The sequence below is a fragment of the Megascapheus bottae genome, chromosome 13, assembly GCF_031878675.1.
Source record: "Megascapheus bottae isolate mThoBot1 chromosome 13, mThoBot2.hap1, whole genome shotgun sequence".
Classification (NCBI taxonomy): domain Eukaryota; kingdom Metazoa; phylum Chordata; class Mammalia; order Rodentia; family Geomyidae; genus Megascapheus; species Megascapheus bottae.
The window spans coordinates 36362563-36387791 of NC_143521.1; the positions used below are offsets into that span (position 1 = coordinate 36362563).

The 25229-nt window shown below is 38.4% G+C and overlaps 1 protein-coding gene across 4 annotated transcripts in view; it reads left to right on the top strand.

The window, feature by feature from the left end:
- Positions 1 to 25229, top strand: part of Atp8a1 (ATPase phospholipid transporting 8A1) — a 209185-nt gene that overhangs the window by 144898 nt on the left and 39058 nt on the right. For all 4 annotated transcript variants that reach the window (XM_090343659.1, XM_090343656.1, XM_090343655.1 and 1 more), the window contains 4 exons: positions 16693 to 16876; positions 16972 to 17082; positions 24123 to 24197; positions 24301 to 24423. In XM_090343659.1, coding sequence (XP_090199785.1) covers positions 16693 to 16876; positions 16972 to 17082; positions 24123 to 24197; positions 24301 to 24423 — 493 coding nt within the window. The remainder of the gene's footprint in view (positions 1 to 16692; positions 16877 to 16971; positions 17083 to 24122; positions 24198 to 24300; positions 24424 to 25229) is intronic.

Genomic DNA, 25229 nt, shown 5'->3' on the forward strand with positions numbered 1-25229 from the left:
TACAACAAAGAGAGAAACCATGGAGCCTATGTTTCTTTGTTATGGGTTACTTTGCTTGATGTAATTTTTTCCAAATCTTTCCGTTTCCTTATAAATGGTACATTCTTTCTAATGGATGAGTAGAATTCCATTCTGTATCTATACCACATTTCCTTAATCTGTAGAGGGTCATCTAGGTTGATTTGATGGCTTGGCTATGGTAAACAATGCTGCAATGAACCTAGTTGTGCTGGCAGCTTTAGTGTGGTCTTATCTGTGTTCACCCTGCACCAAAATCAATTCAAAATGGATCAAAGACCTCAATGTAAGGCCAGATACCATGAAAATATTACAGAAGGGGTCAGAGAAACACTAGAGCCCCTAAGCACAGGTCAGAATTTCCTAAGTAAAGATCCAGAAAGACTGGATAATGAGATTATATCAAACTGAAGAGTTTTTTCTTGGCAAAGGACATAGCTAAGAAGATAAATAGAAAACACACATAATGGGAAAAGATTTTTTATCAGCTATACTTCATATCTAAGATATACATAGAGCTCAAAAAATTAACCCCTACCCCAAAATAAACCCTCAGAAACAACAACTCAATTAATAAATGGCCTAAAGTCTTAAAGAGAGACTTCTTAGAAGAAGTAAAAATGGCCAATAGACACTTGAAACGTTCAACAATTCTGGCCATAAATACAAATCAAAACAACACTGAGATTCTGCCTCATCCCAGTTAGAATGGCCATTATCAAGAAAACAAATTACAAAAGGTGCTTGTGGAGATGTGACCAAAAAGGAACACTACTACACTGTTGGTGGGAATGTAAACCTGCTCTGGCAAGCTCTATGGAAGTTCCACAAATAACTAAACATAGAGTTTCTTTTGTTTTTACTAGCCTATGCATGACCAGAGTCACTTAATAGGACATTGACTCCTAGATTTAAGGTAGTTATAGACATAGACTTTCCCCATTTTCCCTTTTATTCCCTTACTCAAGTATACTGATTCTTACTTGGTGTGATCACAGATGCTGTGTGTGTGTGTGTGTGTGTGTGTGTGTGTGTGTGTGTGTGTGTGTGCATGCCCCGTTGGGGTTTGAACTGAGAACCAAGGCATTTTTTCTTAGCTTTTACACTCAAGACTGCCACTCTATTACTTGAGCCATATCTCCACTTCTGGCTTTTTGCTGGTTAATTGGAGATAACAGTCTCACAGACGTTTTCTGCTTGGGCTGGCTTTTAACCAAATTTTTAGCTCTTAGCCTCATTCATAGTAAAGGCTAGAAGCTTGAGCCACTGGCACCCTGCATAATCACAGATACTTTTTTTTTTTTTTTTGCCAGTCTTGGGCTTGGGCTAAGGGCCTGAGCACTGTCCTTGGACTTTCTCAAGGCTAGAGCTCTACCACTTGAGCCTCAGCACCACTTCTGGCTTTTTCCTATGTATGTGGTACAGAGGAATCGAACCCAGGTATTTGTGCATGCTAGGCAAGTACTCTACCACTAGGCCAAACTCCCAGCCCCAATCACAGATACTTTTGAAGAACAAATTAAATTTGTGGACCACCTCCTTCAGAGAAATGCTTAGGCACACAAACAGTCACCATTTAGGGGTTTCACATATCCTAAAAGGCCTTAAACAGAAAGTCAGGAGAAGAAATTGCTCTTAGACTTTAGGGGATTTATGGATAAAGATAAAAATCTAGCGTTATCAGGAAGTTCCACATAAATAATTCTTGATATCAGTTACCAATGTTATTTCACCCAAGACCTTTAGTATAACTGTTGTAATGACATTTCTAGCTGGGGATTCAGGAAGTGCCTGTTCTAGCTCTACCTCTCTGGCACTTTGGATGTCTAATACAATCTCTCTAGCATGGGTTTCATGACCCATAAAATAATAAGATTAGCATATGGCAGTGATATAATACCCCTCAGAAAGTGGAAAAGCCACACAAGCTCATCATTCTTGCAGATTTTGGATGAACTCTATTTCTGTTGTCCACTCTGTGTGGGGACCACACTGCATGTGAGGACACAGCTGTTCTGCCTCTTTTACTCTTCCAGAGAAGCGGGAATGTTCCAGTGAAGTTTTGTTGTGTGTTAAATAGTGTGTGGTTTCTGAGGTCCTCATCAGTTCACATAACCCAGCCTTTCAAAGAATTTTACATTTTTTTCCTGCAGTTGTCAGTTTAGTTTAAACATATTTTGAAACTTATGTTCCGTGACAGTTGGTTGAAAATTGGCTTAGAGCCTCCAGCTTTTAGACTGTCTAGTAATCACCATTCTCCTCCATAATTTATGTACTCATGTCTTCTGAAAAGCAGAAGTTAAATTGAAGTAAGCATTTTTTCCTCTACTTGCGACATCTCTAATCAAAGTTTAACCCCCTTTTAGGCCATTTTCCTCATAGGGGATTTGAAGAAAAAATACTTGACTTCAGTAAGCATTGGGGCTTGGGAGTGACATTCCAGGCAAAACCTTTCACCTTGCTCTACAAAGGGGTTCTTAGGAGAAATCTGTAGGGACACTTGGAATGATTTCTGTCATAGCGTGCGTACACTCTATAAAGATCAAGATAGATCTCTTTCTTTGGGGTTTAGCTTTAGCTGGAAGGATTTCCCTAAGTAAATGCTGCACTTAAAAGGCACAAGTGATGCTAATAAATGCTCAGCAGCCATTCCTCTACAGAAAAAAACTCTAAGAACACTACTGGGTGCCACAGATGTTTGGCCTTGAAAGGACAAACTGTTAATGAATGTGACTCTGGATTTGCTTCCAAAAAAATCTGAATCAATGTTGAAAATGTTTCTTTCATACAAGTATGGCTAAGAGAGGCCACACTGAATAAATTGTAAAGCTTTGTACAATGCCCTATTCCATTTTAACATAGCAGTATCTTCTCAGACATGCCCATCTCATTTCCTGTCGCACCTCTTCCTCAGAGTGTTAGAGGGATTGCATGCAGTATTACAATCAAGTTGCCTGTCTTGGTATTCTCCACCAAAGAATATTTGGCAGTTAAATATCTAAAGTATAACATAAGAAATCTTCCAGGTGTGAAGTTTCATATGCCTGTAATCCCAGATGTTGAAGAGGCAGAGAGGATTGCAGTTCAAAGACAGCCTGGACCACAGTTTACAATGCTTTATCTCAATGAATATGCACAAGAGTCCACACCGATGATCTCAGCTTCTCCAGAAGCTGGAGATAGGAGAATCTCAGCCTGAAATGGACTTCAAGCAAAAGCCCAAAATACAGCTCTGTGCAGATGATTTGCACCTGTAATCCTGGAGGCTGAGCTATGAGGATCATGGTTCTAAGCCATCCCAGGTAGACAGTTAACCAGAATTAAGTCAGAAGTGAAAGTATGACTCAAGTGGTAGAGTGTCAGCTTTGAACGAAAAAACAAATGAGAACATCAAACCCTGAATTCAAAACCCAGTACCTGGCCCGGGAGTTTGGCCTAGCGGTTAAAGTGCTTGCCTAGCATGCACAAAGACCCGGGTTCGATTCCTCGGTATCCCACATACACAACCAAGCCGGAAGTGGCAGAGACGACACACAACCAAGCCGGAAGTGGCAGAGACGAGACTGCAACAAGCGACAGAGAGCGAAAGCAAGCAAGCGGAGCCCAACCAAGTGGTGGCCGGAGCGAGCGGGGCCAGAAAGAGAAGGGGGCCAAAAAAAAAAAACAAAACCCAGTACCTGTACTGGGGAGTGGGGCGTAACCCTGCCTTAAAATTTTTTAAAAGTCAAAAATGAGCTGACAATATAGCTTAAGAAGTAGAACACCTGCTTGAGCAAGCACCAAGACCACAGTTATAACCCTAGTACCACCAAATAATAATAATGATGATGAGAACAATAACAATAATAAAGTATATGAAAAGTTTATATGCCACAAAATCCCACTGTAATTCGACACTGTACAGATTTAGCTGTCACTCTTCATAGACATACATTCACATATCCGTAAATCAGAACAGCATAGTCAGTCCTTCGGATAAGACAGAGTAGTCTCATAATGGAAAATAAGTGAAGCATACATGCATGCACACATCACCACAGTATCACCAGTCTCCCAGAAGCCCCCTTGTGCTTCCGGTACTTATTTGCCTTTCAAAGTAACTGGTCATTTGGGTTCTGTCACATCTTTCTTGAATCATACCTTATTCAACGTATTTTTCTGTGCAATTTTACTAACTTTGAATATGCATCTATATCTCCCACCCCTACATTCAAATTCTTGATGATGCTTATCAGCAATTGTAAATGCACAGCTCTGCAGCTTTCCACTGAAAGCTTGCCTAAAGCTTTGCATGAATCAATAAGCTAGCTCTCTAGTGTGCTCTTCAGTCAAATATAAATCTGCCTGGTGGATTGCTTCCTATTTTTCCTCAGTTCTGATTTGCTAAGGACATAGTACATGGAACCTATAATAGTGCTCTACCCTGCCCTATCAGTTTGTTGACTCTTCCATGTAGAAAAGGGAAGCAAACTTAATTTGACCCAACTGGTTCTCCATGAACTCCATGACTGCCTTCAGTTTCAGAAATGTGTCTAGGCCATCTTCATTTAGCATAAGGAAGGCTGAGTTTTGAGCCATTCTTGGGTTCCAAGAGTCAAACCAGGTGACTTTCCTTCCAGTAGCTGTGGCATGCAGAGCAGAGAAAATCAAGACAGCACTCTAGGGGAAAGATGGTTTGAAGCAGAAGAAGTGTTACCGAAGTGACAGTGAGGGAGTCAAGAAACAAGTCTACAATGGGCTTTTAGTCAAGGGTTATGAGAAGGAAGTGGTTACAAGTAACATTCTCCAAGAGGAAGGGTATTTGATGGAGTAAGCATGAAGAGACAGTTCATCTATAAAGCCAAATAGAAAGCCAGGCCCTGGTGGCTTATGTCTGTAATCCTGGTTACTCAGGAGGCTGAGATATGAGGATCCTTGGTTCAAAGCCAGCCCAGAGAGGAAAATCTGTGAGTCTCTTTATCTCCAGTTAACTACCAGAAAACTGGAAGCAGAGCTGTGGCTTAAGGTGATAGAGCACTAACCTTGAGCACAAAAGCTTAGATAGCTCCTAGGCCCTGAGCTCAAGCCCTGAAACCAGAAAAAAGCAAAAAAAAAAAAAAAAAAAAAAAAAGAAAGAAAAGAAAAGAAAAAAAGCTAGACAACAAATAATGCAAGGTTTAATAACTGCTGCTGTACAGTTTATATCAGGACTATTTCAGACTATTCTTGTAACAGGAAAGCAACTCTAGATAATATGTAAATAGATAGAACACCCAATTTTAGCCCTAGGGCCTTACTCTTCCCATCTGGTATGAATAAATGTAGTTGTTTCAGATAGAATTTTCCTAAACTGCCCTAATTTTTAAAACTATTTGCCATCCCAGCTTTGGAAATGGAATCATTTGCCCATCTTTCCCCACCTCACGTATATCTCCCTGTTCCATAATTCCTCAGAAATGACTGTGTTCTTTATATGGTGCCATCCACATAATCTGGTAACCCTATTAAACATTTCTGTACTTTTGGACCCAAGAATAATAGATATGATCAAAAATAACAATGGAGATTTACAATAATGGATATTTCAAGAAGTCATTTGCCAAAAAAGGGGTCAATAAGTATTAGCATATTGCAGCATAAGAAAGGTGAGAACCCTGATTAAAAAAAAACTGCTCCTGCTGTCATTCTGTGCCTTGCTGCTGCTGTTCAAGGGGAAGAACCAGCAAGGTACTAGAGAACTGGAGCCAACTCCTATTTCAGGGAGCACTGTCCTTGGGCTTTCTCAAGGCTAGAGCTCTACCACTTGAGCCACGGCACCTCTACAGCTTTTTTCTATGTATATAGCACTGAGGAATCAAACCTGGGTCTTTATTCATGCTAGGCAAGCACTCTACCATTAGAGTGCCCACTGCTGGGCCTTTTTGTTTTTGGTTTTGTTTTGTTTTTTTTTGCCAACTCTGGAGCTTGAACTCAGGGCCCAGGCACTAGCTTCCTTGATTTTTATATTTACTTTTTTATTTATGTTTATATTTATTTATTTCTAAGGTTTTTCACTATGAAGGGATAAGAGCAAGGATATTTGTCCGTTCATGGGGGATGGTGGGAAGGTACATAAGAATGTCATTGCAATCAGAATGACCCACCAGCAGTTAGCACTTCCAGATCCATGACTAGAAGGTTGCTGTTATCTGTCTTTAACACAACACTTGACATTCCAGAAGTTCTAACTTCACCAATCTGATGGCACCTTTTTGTTTAGTAATAATCTTTCTGATAGTAAATAGAAGTATTTACCACTCTAAACTTCAGGTTTTGAAGTCCATTCTTTCTCTTATTCAAGAAGTGTCTTTATGCTGGGAGTGTGGCCTAGTGGTTGAGTACTTGCCTAGCATGCACAAAGAAGCCCTGGGATCAATTCTTTGGTACCACATTCACAGAAAAATCCGGAAGTGGTACTGTGGCTCAATTGGTAGAGTGATAGCCTTGGAAAAGTTCAAGGACAGTGCCCAGGCCCAAATTCAAGCCCCAGGACTGGCCAAAAAATAAAGTGCCTTTTGAGCATCTACCAATGGGTCAGTTACTAGAGAAATAGAGTATATACTGCAGGCTGCCTTCACTGGTAGCAATTGTCTACTAAAATAAACTCATACCATGGTAGCATCCTATGGGGAGTCATTGATGTGCAATTGATAGACATCAGACAGACATATATAAAGTCAGTGGTGATATGGCTATAAAGAAAATGTGAGACTAGATGTGGGTGGCTCTTCCCTGTAATCCTAGCCACTCTGGAGCATGTGGTTTGAAGTCAGCCCAGACAGGGCTAACCAGCTAACCAGCAAAGAGCCAGAAATGGATCACTAGCCTTGAGTACAAAAGCTCAGGGACAGCATCCAGGCCCTGAGTTCAAACCATAGAACTAGAAGAAAGGAAAAGCAAGCAAGCAAGGAAAGAGAAAGAGAGAAAGAAGAAGGGAGGAGAAGGGAAGGAAGGAGAGGAGAAGAGAAAGGAAGGGAGAAGGGGGGAAAGGTGGGGAAGGAATGGGAGGATAGGGAAGAGCAGGAAAGGGAAAGAAAGGGGCAAAGAAAGAGGGAGAGAAGGAGCAGGGGAGGGAACAAACACTGAGTTTCCTATGGTTTTTTTTTCTGCTTATATACAAGAATTATTTGATCTAGATACTGATAATATCCTCCAGTCTGCCTCTCTTCTAATTCTGCCTCTCATGTTCTTCTTGGAACAGAAATTGTTGACACAGTCAAACTCAATTGAGTCCACCTCTGGCCAGTATGGGACTTCTACACATGAAGATTCCCTTCTCCATTGTCTTCTGTTAACAGCTTTACAGCTTTATGTTTTCCACCTAGGTCTCTATTCCATATGAAATTTATTATTGCATATGGTACGGAGGAGGGGCATCTTGTGTCATTTATTTCTATGCAGTGAGTAGATTCTCCCATTACCACTCACTAAGCAATGCATTCTTTCCCTCTGATTATAATGCCATGTGGTACATCATTCAAGCACTGGGGCCACAATTCCCAGAATCTAGCCTCAGTCTCTTAGGTGCTGAGTGACAAGTTATTTGAATTACTCAGGAGTTATTCTTTCTTTTCAAAACAGATTAAAAATAGTTGCTCCCCTAGAGTTACAAGGAATAAGTAAGTTAATACATGGCAACTATTATTAATTTTTTGTTGTTCTTACAAATGGTATCTGACTTTCCTTTATATAGTCTAATGAGAAGAATACTGGCATACATAAAAAAATTCTTTCTGCTGGGTTTAGTGACTCACACTTATAATTCCAGATATTCAGGAAGTAGAGATTGGAAGGATTGCATTTAAAGGCCGACCAGAGCAAAAAAATCAGTGAGACCTATATCTTATGAACAAGTCCAATCTGGTGATCCACTCTTATAATTCCAGGTATTTGGGATGCAGAGAAAGGAGGGTCAGAAAAAAAGAGGAGGGTCATAATTCAAGGCCACTCCAGCAAAAATTGTTACTGAGACCCAATCTTCAAAGGACAAATTGGGCATAGTAGCACATACATGTTATCCCAGATATTCAAAAGGTACAAGTAAGAAGATTGTGATCCAAGGCTAGCCCCAGGCAACAGCATGGGCTCTCTCCTAATAACTTAAGCAAAAAAAGAGGTGAGAAGTGGTTCAGATGTTAGAGCACAAGCCCTAAATTCAAAATCCAACAAAAAAATAATTTTTTGTGACTATGCTTATTCTTTTTTTACCTAATATGAAAATTGCTAATCTGACTTCCCTTTGTTTCATATGTGTCCTGTCTTGTTTTCTAAATCTGTGTTTAATCCATATACACAATCATTAGAATGCTGTGCCTACCTGGACACTGGTAGCTCAGGGAAATACCAGGATTTGAACTTGACATGCTACACTCTTAGGCAAGGACTCTTATCGCTGTAGCCACAGCTCCAGCCTTATTCACTAGATATTTTTTTTTAATATTTTATTTTATTGTTGGGGTGATATACAGAGGTGTTGAAGTTACATGCATCAAGTAGTGGGTACATTATTATTTCTTTTTTTCCATATACTTTATTGTAATTAATAGAAGGGTTACATTATATTCCCCAGATAGAAGGTGCATTACTTCACATACATTGATGCCCTTTCTCATGTCTTGGTCCCCATTTCCCTCCCCCTACTACATTATTATTTCTTGAACATTGTTACCCTTCCCCGTGTTTTTCTACTGGATATGTTTCTAAGAGGAGAGAAACTAATCCACATAGGAGAGTATTTTTTTGTGTGTGAGTCATGGGGCTTGAACTCTGGGCCTGGGCTCTGTCCCTTAGCTCTTCAACTCAAGGCTACTGCCCTATCCCTGGCTCTTGGTGTTGTCCTTGAGCTCTTCAGCTCAAGACTACCACCCTACCCTTGAGTCAAACCCCACTTCCCATTTTCTAGAGGTTAATTGGAGATAAGAGTCTTAGGTCCTTTGGTGCCCAGGCTGGCTTTGAACCTTGAGCCTCAGATCTCAGCCTCCTGAGTAGCTAGGATTGCAGATGAAAGCCACCACACCCAGCAAGAGTATTTTTTTTTAAGGCAACTGCCTCCCCTGGGGCAGGGGAGGAAGATGGAAGAAGGACAAAGGTTCTACCACTCAAAAAAAAAAAAAAAAGTAGCTGCAAACTACTTGGGGGACTGAAAATGGAAGAATCACAGTTTGAGTACAGCATAGGAAGACAAGTTCATGAGACTACCTTTCAACCCATAGCTTGGCACAGTGTGCTCTCCTTTATCCTTAGTTCAGGAGAATAGACCAGGCACATAAGTCCACGCAACTCCATCTCAAGAGAGAGGAGCTAGATGCAATTGGCACATTCCTGTCATCCCAGAAATTATGGAAACCTAAAATAGGAGGACCAAAATCCCTTCCTGCCCAAGCAGGAAGCTAGACCCTAACTTAAAAATTAGAGGAAAAAAAAATGCTGCAATGAACATGGTTGTGCTGGTAGCTTTAGAATGGCCTTGTTTGTGGTCATTTGGGTAAATGCCCAGGAGCGGGATTGCTGGATCATAGGGGAGTTCTATATTTAGTCTTTTGAGGAACCTCCGTACTGCTTTCCAGAGTGGTTGAACAAGTTAACACTCCCACCAACAGTGCTGTAATGTTCCCTTTTGTCCACATCCCTGGCCAGAATCTGTTGTTTCTGGATAATGGTGATTCTAATGGGGGTGAGGTATATTGTTCTGATTTCCATTTCTTTTATGACCAGAGAGGTCGAGCATTTCTTCATGTGTCTATAGGCCATTCTTATTTCCTCTTCAGAGAGGTCTCTTTAAGTCCTTAGCCTATTCTTTAATGGGTGGTTTTTTCTTTGAGGATTTGTTTATGGGGGGATTTAATTTTCTGAGTTGTAAATATATAAAAAGAGCTTGCAGCTTGACTCAGTGTAGATGCATGCCAATCAAGTCCAAGGCCTTGAGTTCAAACCGCAGTAGCATCAAGAAGTAAAATTAAATAAATGAACCAGTTCCTCCCTTTTTCTCTCTCTGTTTCTGTCTGTCTCTGACTGTCTCTCTCTATCTCTGTCTCTGTTTCTCTCTGTCTCTATCTCTGTCTCTCTCTGTCTCTGTCTGTCTCTCTGTCTCTGTCTCTGTCTGTCTCTCTGTCTCTTTATCTCTGTCTTTCTCTCTCTCTCCCTCCCTCCCTCCCTCCCTCCCTCTCTCTCCCTTCTTCCCTCTCTCTCCCTCTCTCTCTCTCTTCCATCTCTTTAGAGCAGGAGTCTGTAGACCACTGTGGTGCAGATTTTTAATATCAGCCTTCTAAGATAGTAGTTCAATAAAAGTGCTTAAATTAATAGCCCTCAGGGGCAGGAGGAAGGCTTGCAGTCTCCTACTTTCTTCTCCCTGTAGAGTCTTCAAGAAAATGTGGATCATATACTACAGAATACCTAAATGTTTGGTTAAGCATCTTGGAAGGAATGGTATTTCCCAGCTCTCTGCTCTTTCAAGCCCAGCTCTGGCTTTGCAGATAGCACACAGCAGGGATTCCATTGAGCTATTCCACTCTTGCCTGACCTTGTGAGAGTGGAGAACTTTCCTGACGCTTTTCCTCTATACCATCTTCTCCATTCATCCATAGACTATCATTTCATACATATTAAGCTCTCCAGATGAATACTTTCAGATGCTGTTCTTACCATTGTCTTAGTTGTCTCAAAAAGCTTCTGGCGTGTTCTGTTCCTTAGAACTAGCTATGACATTCAGATGTGTTTATCATGACACATAGGGCACCCTGCCATCTGGTACTAATCTATTCTAATTCTGCATTTTTCTTGAAGGAGTGGTTTTTAACCTGTCTTTCCCACCCATGAAAGAAAACCTGGAATATGCAAAATCCTTTACGTACATTTTTTATACTCTGGAGGGACTCTATTATACAGATTGCCTTCCTAGTGGCAAGCAGTCAAAAACAAATGGAAGTTGTAAAGTTAGTAGTATGGGGATGATGACAAATTTTCTATTCAGTCCCATTATCGTATTTTACATAAGCCATGTGCTACAATCCCGAGTGAAGGCCGACACAACTAGACTCTGTCCCATTAAGGAAGTGAATGGCAGCATTGTGATAAGCCCTATAGTAAATGTTTCTACTAGGGAGCATCTTCTTCTAGCCTTTTTATAAGATCCCTACTTAAAATATTTCTTTCCTACTGAAATCGAAGACAATATATTATTTTACTTCTATAACGACATAAATTTCACAAAAGAAGTTTGGCCCCTAAGATGCACTGCTGAAAGGAAATCTATTTTGAAGTTGCTTCTCTTCTATTTTTTTATACTTGCTGTACAAAGACTATGTTTTATTTCTGCAGACCCCATCCCTAGTATTGTAAGGTCCCTGTGGTACCTGTGACTGCAGGATATGAGCCGATGTTGTTTTTGGAGGGGAGTAGAGCACTCAGTCATCAGTCATTTGAATAGCCCGGTTCTCCTACCTAGAAATGGCTGGCTGTTTCATTACGTACCATATGCTAAGTATCAGCTTTAGGATTTGCTATATAAGCTGCTGTTTTCATTCCAGTAATAAATTCATGGTGAGTTCCTAACAGAGTTCTAATATGGGTGTAAATAGCGGAAAAGTTTTTTGACTATGTTCTATTAAATTAAAACTTTATAAATAAATCTGACACATTTTAGTTCCAAAAGACTCAGGTAAGACCTCATTAGTTAGACTTTTGGTTTGGTCTTTTTTGTAACTTCTCTATTAGTCAGTAAAATATGGCTCAATAGAGAATTGACTGATATTTGCAGAAGAAACTTAAATAAATTGGTTGCAAAGAAAAATAGTGCAGAGTCTAACCTCTAAATACTCACCAGGAGCAAACTTGGGGCTTCCTAAATAGAGCCTGCTTATTGTACAAATATCACAGGATAATTAAGAAATAATCCATTCTCCTTCTTCTTAGGTTAGTTTGCGTTTCTCTGATTAGCTGAAGGAGCACAATAGTTTATCCTGCTGAATTGTGTTCAGTACTAATAACCTAACCATTTCACATATATACACTTAAATTTCTGCTACTAATATTATTACTTATATGTTTGCAGTATCTGTTTTGGCTACCTATTAAAGAAGTCTCTTAAGTTTCTCTTTACTCTATGTCTGTGTACATCTTTCTAATCTTCATCCGTTTTCCACTTAGAAAGGCACTACTTAGTCCCATTAAAAGAGTGTAAAACAGCTCATATAAAATGTACTACCTATGTACTTCTGACTTTAAACGATAAAAATCTCTGTGTGCTCTGATCTATTGTGCATAGTGCAGTGAAAGTTGCTAGGTTGCAAATAAGAAAAGCAGTGATAAGGTGTAGAAACCACAGCTGGAATGCAGTCTGAAAGGCACATTTCACTCAGTGCCTTCCCAGGCTGAATCACACAGGGCAATCCTCTGTGGAGCCTCAGAAGAGGAAAGCCTTTAGGATGCATGGAGGATCTGTGGGGTACATTGTGTTCTGTCCAGTCTATTACTGCTCTTGAAGAAGAAAAGGCACCAGAGGAAGAGAACTGTGAATAATTTCAATCTTGATGCACACCCACAGGGGCTAAATGCACATACACACACATCTGGGAGAAAAAAAATAATACTTCTTTTGTGATGCATCCAGATTATACAATTGGTTGCTGTTGAAGCTGGGAAAGTTTTGAGATTTAGATATTCTCAGCCATGCCCAAGCAGTTTAGGATAGACATTGGGAAGTATCAAACATAGGAGCAAGTAGACAAAAGCCAAAAAATATGAATTCTGATGAGTGGATTAGTACCTTTGTAAACACATCAGTAGAAGGAGTACATCTGAGGAATTTCAACAGTGTAGAAAACTAACATGCTATTTCCTTTAGAAGAGACCACTCCTCTCCTTGTCAAAGCCAAGGCCAATGCGTCCCTGCCCAAGCACCTCTACATCTTCTGGATTAGAAAGATATTAGATATATACATATGTATCACATTATATATGATATTATGTATTACTTATATCATATTTTAATATATTTTTTGAATTTACCTTGTATTGTAATCCCTACAAAGAACAATTTCTTTTAATTGATGCTTTGAAAATAGTACAGAGTAGCTCTTAGCCAAAATGCTTAGAACTGAAGTGTTTCAGGGATGTTGTTTTCCCCTTCAGATTTTAGAATAGAGCAAGCCCACCTATTCCTAGATTTACTATACATGTTTTTTTACCAAGCACATTCAAATGAAGAATCGATATGAAAAACACAGTTTTGAGTTCGCACACCCACATCACACAGATCAGTTTATGCAAAGGAGCCCCCTCTCTCATCTCCGTCACCATCAGTTATGTTTAAAACTCTGTCATCTGCTGAGTGTTTCCCTGCCCTTTGTTTGGAGAAGCATGCCTCCCAGAAAGCAGATGATGCCCACAAAGTGAGGCACAAGTGTAACTGAAGTGATAAAGTGAACATTTGAGATTTGTTGTCTGTAGCGGAAGTTGAGGCATTATGGGATAAATGAATCAAGCATCCACAAATGGCCCTGAACTCTGCATCCTCTGCATCTACAGTCTCCATGGAATGATTCGATATCAATAGTGAGATGTCATAGAGATGGAACCAAAGTCTCAACAAGAAGATCATTTTCCCCATAAACCTATTCACATAGCCAGAAGATGATTTTGTACAGTATTTTGAGGGTGCCTGTAGTTTTTACAGTAACTGGTCACATAAGGTCAGGTGCAGAATTTTCCCACATGTAGCATCAAAAGTCTCAGATTTGGGAGAGCATTATACATTTTGCATTTTTTTTGCCAGTCATGGGGCTTGAACTCAGGGCCTGAGCACTGTCCTTGGGCTTTCTCAAGGCTAAAGCTCTACCACTTGAGCCACAGCACCACTTCCAGCTTTTTCTGTGTATGTTGTACCAAGGAATCAAACCTTAGCTTTTTTGCTTGAGGCTGGTGTTCTACTACTTGATCTGTACCACGCACATCTCCATTTCTGACTTTTGTTGTTATTGTTGTTGTTTTGTGGCACATTGGAGATAAGAATCACCCACTTTCTGCCTGAGCTGGCTTTCAACTGTGATCCTGAAATCTCAGTCTCTTAAGGAGCTAGGATAACAGGTATGAGCCACCAAGCCCATCTTTGTTTTGGATAGTTGAGTTAGCCATCTCTGTGGAGTTGGATAAAAATGCTCAGCTAATTTTAATTTGAGGATATTGAAAATTAAAGTGTCAAGTAGAGAAAACAATAATGGAGCATAATCACCATGAAGGGGAAAAAAGCCCACAAAATTTAGTGTAACCCTTTTCTGACACTTCATTAAATCACTAATTTTAGCTCAATTTTAGTTCATGAATAAAGTCTGATTGTGTCCTGGCTACATGGAATCCTTAGTGTGAGTCATAAAGCATTTACACCACAAGCCCATTAAAAGGAGTGGATAAATATTTTTGAGTGTTTCTCTCTGTTCTTGCCCATTTCCCATTTGCTTTTTAGATAGGGCATTGCTGCTAAAGCTTTTCCTTTTTTTTTTTTATTTTACATTCACTCAATGTCAACTACAATCTGTTTTAAGTTCATTGGCTTACAGCCAGTTGGCTTACCAATTTACATTAGCCTATTAAGAAAAATTAAATAAAATGTGAAAATGAGATGAAAATTGCTCTGAAGAGAAATGGAGGCTAACAACAGCGAAATGGCCCATTAATAAACTGATATTCAGTCTCTTGCTGAGTTCACAGTCGTGTCGTTTTGTATTGTTGCCAGACACTCACTGGAAATCCAAAGGAAAAATTAAAATAATTCTTTCATATAGCAACTATTTATTAAGTGCCTATTGTAGATCAGGAACTAGAAGTATAAAGAGGAGGAGGCTCCTGTATACTGCCAGCAAATCACAGACTCATGCAGTGACTTCTCCTTGAGCTATTATCACTCATTCCATTCCCACAGATATACACACATATTTGTGCCAAGTGTCCACCAGAGGTTTTTTTCCTATAGAAATAATCAAGGGAAAGTGCCAAGATGTAGTGTGTGTGTGTGTGTGTGTGTGTGTGTGTGTGTGTGTGTGTGTGTGTGTGTGTGTGCATGTGCACGCATGCCAATATGAGACTAAACTCAGAGCCTGGGTGCTGGGAAATTGAAGGTAAGTCTTCTGGCTCTTCCTGCCCAGGCTGGCTTCACATGCTGAATCTCAGATCTCACATTACTGGTAGATACTCAAAGTGAAAGAAGTAACAGATCATTTTCCAAAAGTGTCAAAAGATCCAACACCTATGCAACTTAATATTGATTTAAAAAAAAATACCCCAGAGCTAGAGTTGACTGCTGGTGGCTCGTGCCTATAATCCTAGTTCCTCAGTAGACTGAGATCTTTGAGGACTGCAATTCAGACTCTTATCTCCAGTGAAGCATCAGAAAACTGGAAGTAGAGCTGTGGCTAATGTGGTATAAGTGCCAGCTTTGAGCAAAAAAAGTTCCAGGACAGTACCTAGGCCCCAAGTACGAGCCCCAAGACTGGCACAAACAAAAAAAAGATCCTGAAGATATTTTTCCCATTCATTAGAAATGTGTATGTTGTTTCTTAATTAATTGGTAAGTTGTTTCCAACCATTACTATCATAATAGTTCACTGGACCAAGTCATTGTTTAGTCTTCCTGTCTAACTCTGTAATTCCCAGTAGAGTATGTATAATATATTTAGTTATTTACAACAATGTTCTTTGTCTTCAACTCCTATCATTGTCTTCTCATTTATTTCTTAAGTGGCTTTTTAGTGTATGAGGAACTGCCCCCCCCAAATTTTGGTGGAACTGAGGGTTGAACTCAGACTGTTGAGCAGCTCAACCACTTGAGCCAAGCCCACAGCTAAATGTAATATTAAATATTATTTTTTGCCAGTTGTGGGACTTGAAAGCAGGGCTTAAGCACTGTCCTTGGACTTTTCTCAGGGCTAGAACTCTACCACTTGAGCTACAGCACCACTTCCAGCTTTTTTCTAGGTATGTGGTACTGAGGAATCAAATCCAGGTCTTCGTGCATGCTAGGCAAACACTCTACCACCAGGCCAAACTCCTTCCCTTAAATATGATTTTTAAATAGGTGTTTATTTCTTCTATTCTGTGTGAGATCAGTCATTGCCCTGGTAAGAAAATGAAGCATTTAAGCATTAACCAAGTGCTTAATGTGTCCTTTGGTTGAGAATCACAGTAGTATCTAGGGACTAGTAGAAAATGACGAAGGAGAAGTTAAAGTCATTTCAAGCATAGTCAAATATATTAGCTCACAACTTATACTTCCTAGAGACTGTATAGGATTTAGTATTTGGGCTTCTGTTCAACAGCCCTTATGATTTTCTTTTTGTTTCAGAAGTGAATAATTAGATACTCTGATGTTACTTGTTGAACAGTAGTAAAATTTCTGGGCTCAGTTATTATTTAACAAATTAGTACAGCATTATTACATCTTCTGCTGTAAGATGTTTGCTTCTAGAACTTTTTTTCCCCTTAATATGACAACCAGATTAACAGAGCTAAAATTTTTCAAAGCAGACTTTTCCATAAATGGCTCTTCAGAGAAGTATTTATTTTGAGTTTTAGCTCCTTTGAATCTTTCAGTGACATTTCAAACTTCCTCTCACCGCCCCTCCCCCCAAAAAAACAGAAATAATTAATCATCTGTCCTAATTTAAGGGTTTCTCCTCTTCAAAAATCTGAAGTGGTGGAGATGGTTAAGAAGCAGGCCAATGTGGTAACTCTTGCGATTGGAGATGGTGCCAATGATGTCAGCATGATACAGACGGCCCATGTGGGTGTGGGAATAAGCGGCAACGAAGGCTTGCAGGCAGCGAACTCTTCTGATTATTCCATAGCCCAGGTAAAGCATCCTTGTCATAAACCACTGCCATCTTTCCCAACCATCTAGCTCAGCAAGGAGGAAAATAATGCTAACATCTTCTGTTCTTTTTTCAGTTCAAGTATTTGAAGAATTTGTTGATGGTTCATGGTGCTTGGAACTACAACAGAGTCTCTAAGTGCATCCTATATTGCTTCTACAAGAACATAGTCCTCTACATCATTGAGGTAATAGCAGATTAAACATAAAATTCTTGTCACATACATGTATATATATATATAATGCTCTTTATAAAGGCATTATTTTCTCATTTTCATTAATATTTAATTTTCTCACTTTCTTTTTTAACTTTTTTTTTTTTTACCAGTCCTGGGGCTTGAATTCAGGGCCTGAGCACTGTCCTTGGCTTTCTCAAGGCTAGAACTCTACCATTTGAGCCACAGCACCATTTCTGGCTTTTTCTATGTATACATGGTACTGAGGAATGGAACCTGGGTCTTTGTGCATGCTAGGCAAGCACTCTATCACTAGGCCAAACTCCCAGGCCCTCTTCTCATAACTTCTAAGCATGCTCAAATAAATAATTTTTAGAAAGGTTGTCAGCCATGGAAAAAAATTAATATTTAGATTGGCTAAAAAGAAACTTTTTTTAAATGTTGTCATTCTTGAGTGGAAATTAGAATTGTTAATGAGGTCAAGTTTTCTGTTTTCAAAAGAGACTATAAGCTAATTTTTTTTTTTGCTTTGGGTTTTTTGTTGTTGTTTTATTTTGTTTTGTTTTTTGTTTTTTGTTTTTGTTTTTTTTGCCAGTCCTGGGCTTGAGCTCAGGGCCTGAGCACTGTCCTTGGACTTTCTCAAGGCTAGAGCTCTACCACTTGAGCCTCAGCACCACTTCCGGCTTTTTTCTATGTATGTGGTACCGAGGAATCGAACCCGGGTCTTCATGCATGCTAGGCAAGCACTTTAACTGCTAGCCCAAACTCCCGGCCCCTGTTGTTTTATTTTGTTTTGGGCAATCCTAGGCTTGGCCTCTTGGCCTGGACACTGTCCTTAAGCATTTGTGCACAAGACTAGTGTTCTCCCATTTGAGCCACAGTTCTACTTCAGTGTTTTGTAGTTAGTGATGAATCTCATGGATTACAGGCATGAGCCACCAGTGCCTGGTTGAAGCATATTTTGGTAGAGCTCAAAAATGTATCAAAGGAAACTATACATTGTGGAGGATAGTGTAATATGGAAAACAATTGGTACAATGAATGATTCCAACCACACAAGAAAGAAAGAAAATTTTAAAAAGAAAACTTAGAAGAGAGCAAATACAAAAGTGAGAATAAGAGTTCTATTCTAGGAGAGGCCAATCAGGGAGTACATGCAATAGCGTTGCCAGCGTTGATTTTGTCCAGTAGTTATTGTTTCAAAACTCAGACCTTTGTGCTATACAGCCATCCTTTGCTATTCAGATCTGCTCTGGTTTCTGAGTTTGGTAGGTAATAAGAGTTCAGATAATAAGCATTTGTCTGAAAAATGTCCAGAATATTCAATTCCTTTGTCTGGCTAGCCAGAGAATTCCAGGACCCTTTCATGGAACAATTTTAGCATCAGCTTAAAAATGAGAATTTAAGTCCACAATACCACTTCTTAAAAAGATGCATGTTACTTTCCACACATTTTGGATATACCTACCCAAGCACCAAGAAGCTATGAAATAGAAGTCCAGAAACTATGAAATAAGTCAAGTGACATCCCTGCCCTTTAGGACCCAGCCAATGGAGAGACAATGGAAGCCACATGTGTAATTCTAAATTTTCTAGGAGCTGCATTAGCAAAATGCTAAGCCTAAAACCCAGAATAATTTTAATATCCTGCTTTAACTCAGTTTATTCATTTTGTTCTCATTTTTTAACATGGGGAAAAAAAATAATGATTTTTACATCCTGAACACTTTTCTCCATACCAAATGTTTGACATCTGGTGTGTATTTTGCATCCATAGTACATCTCAGTTTGCCTCTCAAGTGCTCTGGAGCCCATGTGGCCAGCAGCTACCACCCTGGACAGTGTGCCCCAGTGGATAAAAAAGTGATGGTTATAGCTGCTGGTTACTCAGGAAGTGATAAATACATGATTCACTTTTGTTTTAACATTTGGCCTTTGAATCATCAGAAGCCCTATGGCAATAATGAAACCCCGTGTGGGATCAGTTTCACTGTAGCTCTGAGGAACACAGCAAAGAATCCCAAGAGCTTAAGAAAACCCTCCGTTGCTCATAAATCTGCCAAGGACTCCCTTAGAGATGTCTGTGCTACCTTGCCCTCTACTCACTTGACCATTTCTACCCATCTATCAGAAGAGACGTGACCTGGCCATTCGCTATGTATGGATCCCATATTTTATACCAAAGGAAAAGGTCATCAGATTCCACAGCTACACTGTTACTTGGAGATTACTATAGGGTTAGCTTACTCAGTTGTTGTTCTTACAGAGTGCCTGTCTCCTTATTAAAGTGTTGATTAAGGTAATTCTTGGAGTCAGGTGAGTAGTATTAAAACAATTTTAGCATATTGAAACACTATCATTAAAGAATCCATAGATCAATACCCACTGGATTAAAATAACCAAACACGAGAGAGAGAGAGAGAGAGAGAGAGAGAGAGAGAGAGAGAGAGAGAGAGAGAGAGAGAGAGAGAGCGCGAGCGCCACGTACCTGTAACACCAGTGTCACAAAGGCAAAGCACAAAGACAGTGAATTTGTGGCCAGCTTGACCTACACAGTGAAACACTGTCTCAAAAGTCCAAAAATTAATAACCGAATATTTGGAAACATAAGCAAGATACTTTATGAGATTACTGATTATTATGGTAAGATTTGATCTGTAATAACCTATGTTTTAAAGCAAAATGCATCCCCAAAATAGTTTATGAGATTTAAAAATTCTGTTTTATGTAAATTTGTGAATATTCCCTAAAATGATTGGAATAGAATTTTTACTTCCATTCTCCTCTCTGTACCTAACTTTTGTCAAAACACTGACATTCAAAAGGGTATTATACGGTCTATTTACATAGAGTTTTGAAGGCTTTTAAACCAGGAGTTGAAAGCCACTGCCAGCAATAAATCTGTTCACAAAAAATTAATTTGACCAAATGAATTAAGTTTAGATTGTAAATCAAGATTGACAGTTAGCTGCTTTTTAAATCGAGATTAACTGACAATCAACAGTGAAGTGGATAAAATTTATGTACAAATAGGGGAAGTAAAATGTACTAAACTCCAATGAAAACTAAAGCTGCACGCTCTGTTTCAAACCCAGAGTCATGTGACCTGTGGTGGATTAACCCTAAGTTTCACTTGGCTTTGAATTTAAAGCCTCCTCATGAGATATTTAACCCTGATCACATTCTTCACACATTGAAAAGGAAGTGAGTTCTAAACTTCACTGGAAATCCCATCTTTATTTTTCTTTTAGCACTTTATGGAAACGTATTTTGAATATAATTCAACTGTCTTGGAATTGAATTGACCTTTTAAATCAGTTCCCAAATACCCAACTTTTGCCAGCTAAAACAAGTTCTGCAGATGTTAATGGCTCATGTCAATACTGTGAATGAATAGACAGAAAACACATCACTGAATGTCTCTAGTGAGGACAACCGCCAGTCTCCAATCTCTCCTTTCAGTTTTTTGTGCTGGTCAGGCGTGGGAGCAGAGAACTCATTGAGTATTTGAAAGCTGCTGTTTAATATGCAGAAATGCTGCATCAGGAAAATGCCTGTGGAGCCTTAGCTACCACGCCTCTGCAGGGACGTAGAATTTAGAAATCATTCCGGAGACACAGGTCTGGGGGTTGCTTTGCCAATAAAGGAACCCTCTTAAGCACTTCTGAAAAAAAAAACTGTTTTACCATTGTTGTATTGCCAGGAATACCATCGTCTAGCTGCTATAACTTATCCCAACCATACAAGTTGATACAGATTTCAAGACGAGGCTGACAGCAAGCTCTTATGGTTGTTGCCTAACTATGGGTTTTGGAGTTTTTTATTTGTTTTTTTCCAAATTATTATTATTGACTCCTTTTAAAAAGATCTTTCCTCCCTCTGAGAAACTTGTGACTTCATAGCAAACTAAGACTTCCTTCAAATGATTGATTGCATACAGATTCCCTGGTAAGACATTAGAGCAATGTAGTGTTTCTAATTTTCAGAAGCATTGATTGAAAGTCAGTATGGTGATGATTTCTCAGCAAGTTGTGCTGAGAAATGGATTCCTTGTGGATCTAAATAATTTAGATACCTCCTCAGGGGCCTGGCATCCACTTTCCCTCTGCATCCACAAGTGTTGGTTATGTCAAAGAAAAGACTTCATATGTGTATGGTAATTCACCTGTCATTTTACTAAGCATGAGATATGTTCCTAATCTAGCATATCACTGTAACTCTCACACACACATGAAAAACAGGCCTCTGGTAAACTGCTTCCCTGTTTACTACCTTCTCTTTGTCTTTGAAAATAAGTATGGCTGGGATGTAGCTTAAAGGCAAAGTATTTGTCTAACAAATGCTATGTGCTAGGTTACAAAAAAGAAAAGGAAAAAAATTCAGATTGAAAAACAAAAAGTAAACTCATTGATGAAGATGAGTTGTATTCATAAATTGTTTCATTGAATTGAAACCTCTTTGTACAACTATATGAAGATAGGTTTTAAAAACTTAAAAATTAAAATAAATACACAAATATTAAATAAAATAGGTAAACTTGGATGCCAGAATATCTGTATGAAGATCTAGATACTGTTCTCATCTAGTCATCGCTACCTCTTTAGGAGAAAAAAAGAAATTAGAATGTGAACTTTTAATAACACAGAAAATAAATTTCTGAAAACATCATGTTCATGTCCTGACTAGTAAGAAAAATGAGATGATAAAAACATGTTAATTCTCTGCCTAAAATTTTTGCTATATACTATAAATGCATACTTTTGGTTTATTTGCAAATTGTTTTAGATTTAAAACTTTCTGCATGTAATCATTGATATGAGGGAGGGTCTAAAATTTTTAACTTCATAGTAGCTTTTGAATCAGTTCAAATGTTATATAAATATGTATATATTTATATAAATATATATAATATATATAAAGAACCGAGGGAGATACCCACCTTTACAAGTACACATTTACCGTGCACAAATTTGTTACCATAACAGTCTTATAATACCTAGCATCGATGACTATAAATGTGATTAGGACTATAACCTTTGAGCTAGATCATGTCCTTTGGATGAATTAAGTGTGCAGAAAGTCTCAGCTTTCTGCAGACCAACGCGCTAGGCTGGGTTTCATAGAAAATACATCAGTGAAAGTCTGGGCTTTAAAATCCTTCATATTTCCATCATACCCAAGAAATCTGAAATATATATATATATAGATGTATATATGTATATATATATATATGTCACCCAGAGTCTCTTGTAGCTAATTGTATGTAGTTCTGAGGAAAGAACAAAGTTGACTGCAGATGTAGGTTCTTTTCATGTTTATACATATGAATGAGCACCAGATCATTTGCCTTATTAAGGCAAATGTCCAGGATTTTTCTGCAAATCCTTTAGCAAAACAAGTAAGGATTTCAGATTTGACTCCTATCTCTTTACTTTTGTGACCATCATTAGTGTGTTACAACCTTGACACAATCTGAACTTCTGTTTTCATATGTTATCCCTACTTCATTTTCCTTTCTATCTCATAAAGCATTCATTTTTCATACACACTCCACCATTCTTTCCCATTAAAGGGGAAGAGGATCGATGAGGGTATAGAAACTGTCCGTGGAGGGACCAGCCTGGGTATATATTGGTAAATGGTGAATTTGTAGCAAGCCATGTTTCCATGATGAGGTTAAAAATGAAACATGAAATGTAACCACCTCCCTGTGGCTGTGACTCTAATTTACTCTAGCCACATGTTCAAGACCATTTTGTTGGGACAGCTTTATAGTTGTTACGTTATGCTTGTATTTATATAATCTCAATTGCTACCCTCACCCTTTTCTCACCCAGATCAACTTAATTTTTAAAAAAATAATAATACAGCTATGACTAATAGTCACTTTAATTTTTTTGTTTTAAAAACCATTTTTAAATATGTTGGAGAAAATTGATCTAAATTACCCACAATTTTTGTTTCCACACTTACTTTCTGTTGTAAAGAAAATTTTGAAATATCTGAGAACTTTAGGCTCCTAGTAGCTGAGGATTAGGTTTTTAATCACAGCTTAAGACTTAGATTAAAAATATTTTATTAAGGAGAATATAGTCAAAAATTTCTTGTATAGACCATGAAACTAAGAAAAGAGAAGGGGGTATGTCGCAGGAGAGGGGGAACGTTGAAGGTGTGACACTGATTAAGATGTACTTTATTTGTAAACTGTTAAGTGGTATCTCCTTTGTACAGTGAATTTTTTAAATTAATGTATAAGTTCAAATTTATCACCTGGATAGCCATAATGACTAAAAACAGCTAAAAAGAGAAAAACTTGCATACATTGACCCATTAATTCTACTTTGAGAATTTATTCAAAGAAACAAAAGAGATTCATACTCCAGAATCAATTCTTATAGCCAAAATAGCAAGCCAAATGTCCAAAACAATAGTATCCACACTGTAGAGATTCTACATGCAGCGACAGTACCTTAAAGGACATGTAACAACAAAGGCACATTTTATCATGTTAAGTGACAGAAGCCAAATGTAAGAATAGATCCTTATAAGTTTCAAGTAAAGTAAAATTTTGCATGTGCTTAACCAGCTATGTGGGTACAGCCAATGAGGAAGAAAATAGTGATTCTCATACTATGCAGAATTATTTTATAAATAAGCAAGTGTCAGTTCTATAGTAAAAATGATTTTTAAGCTGCTAATCCTGTTATTTTTAAAAGAAATTAAAACTGTAAAAATCACATGGCATTTAAATATATTCTGTTTTAGAAACAAGATTGCATGTAACTTCTTAAATCTATGGTTGCTTATTCAGTATAATTCTTTTTTGTAACTGGACAGGTAGAACCAATTTTAATTAAACAGCAAGTACCTTGTTAAAAGCATAAAATGACATGTTTGTACAATGAAAGAATGCCATTTTTAAGATATCCTGAAAACAATATATTGATGCTTCTGTTTTTTGTGTTTTTTAAGTAGCATTTACAACACATTTTAAGCCAATCATTCATGTTTTTGTGTTCTAATTCTAGTTTTATGTTTTGTTTTCTTCCTAGATCTGGTTTGCCTTTGTCAATGGCTTTTCTGGACAGATCCTCTTTGAAAGATGGTGTATAGGTCTTTATAATGTGGTAAGTTTAGCATAGTTGTTAATTCCTATATTATTTAATGTTCTGGAATAAAGATTTACCCGGCATTTGGCTGCTTGGAATAAGGACCAGTTTTTCATTGCAGATGTTTACAGCTATGCCTCCTTTAACTCTTGGAATATTTGAGAGATCATGCCGAAAAGAGAATATGCTGAAGTATCCTGAACTATATAAAACCTCTCAGAATGCTCTGGACTTCAACACCAAGGTAGGTACTGTGTCTGAGCACAGAGTCATACCAGCAGATTTCTTGGTGTTCCTATTTGGGGCATCTCCACAACCCCAGAGATGCCAGCCTGGCACAGCTGCAGAATGGACATCCTGGCAAATGTCTGTTCTTCCTGATATGTCAGGAAAAGGTGCTTTATGCATTGAGTTGAGTAGGCTTATATTATAAAACTAATAAGAAACCTCTGTCCTATTGGTGTATTTGAGCAGCAGAAAGCTAGTGTAGCAGACAGAAGCCATTGTCCTTTGTTCCTCTGGCTGCCCAGTTCTGTAGTGTTGTGTGGAAACAGTCCTAGCCAGGCTCAAGTCACCTAAGACTGACAAGGACTGGCTTTACAGGTATAATGGGGTGAAAAGTATTATATCATTCCTTGCCCATTTCCTCTTTCCTCAGATAACTTTGTCCTCATTAGAATTTTAGATTGATGGTGTCAGACATTAAAATTCCAATCTTCAGGAAGTGACTTACCCACATAATCATCGTACTCAGTTTTTCCAAGCCCTAAAATTAAACATACATAAAGTTTCCAACATTTTCTCTGAAATCAAGTCTGAGATTGTATTCTATATAAGTCATAAGCTATCATCATCTGTGAGGATCTATGTATTGATTCACCCCAGTGATGAAAACTTTTATTTTCTTCATAGTTTACTTTCCTACAATGTTTCCGTTGATATTTGAGGGAGTAATTCAGAACCTGGTTCAGGGCAAATCAAGAGGAAAAGTTTTCTTTTTCTTTATATATTGTTATTGCTATTGTAAGGGTGATCTACAGAGGGGCTACA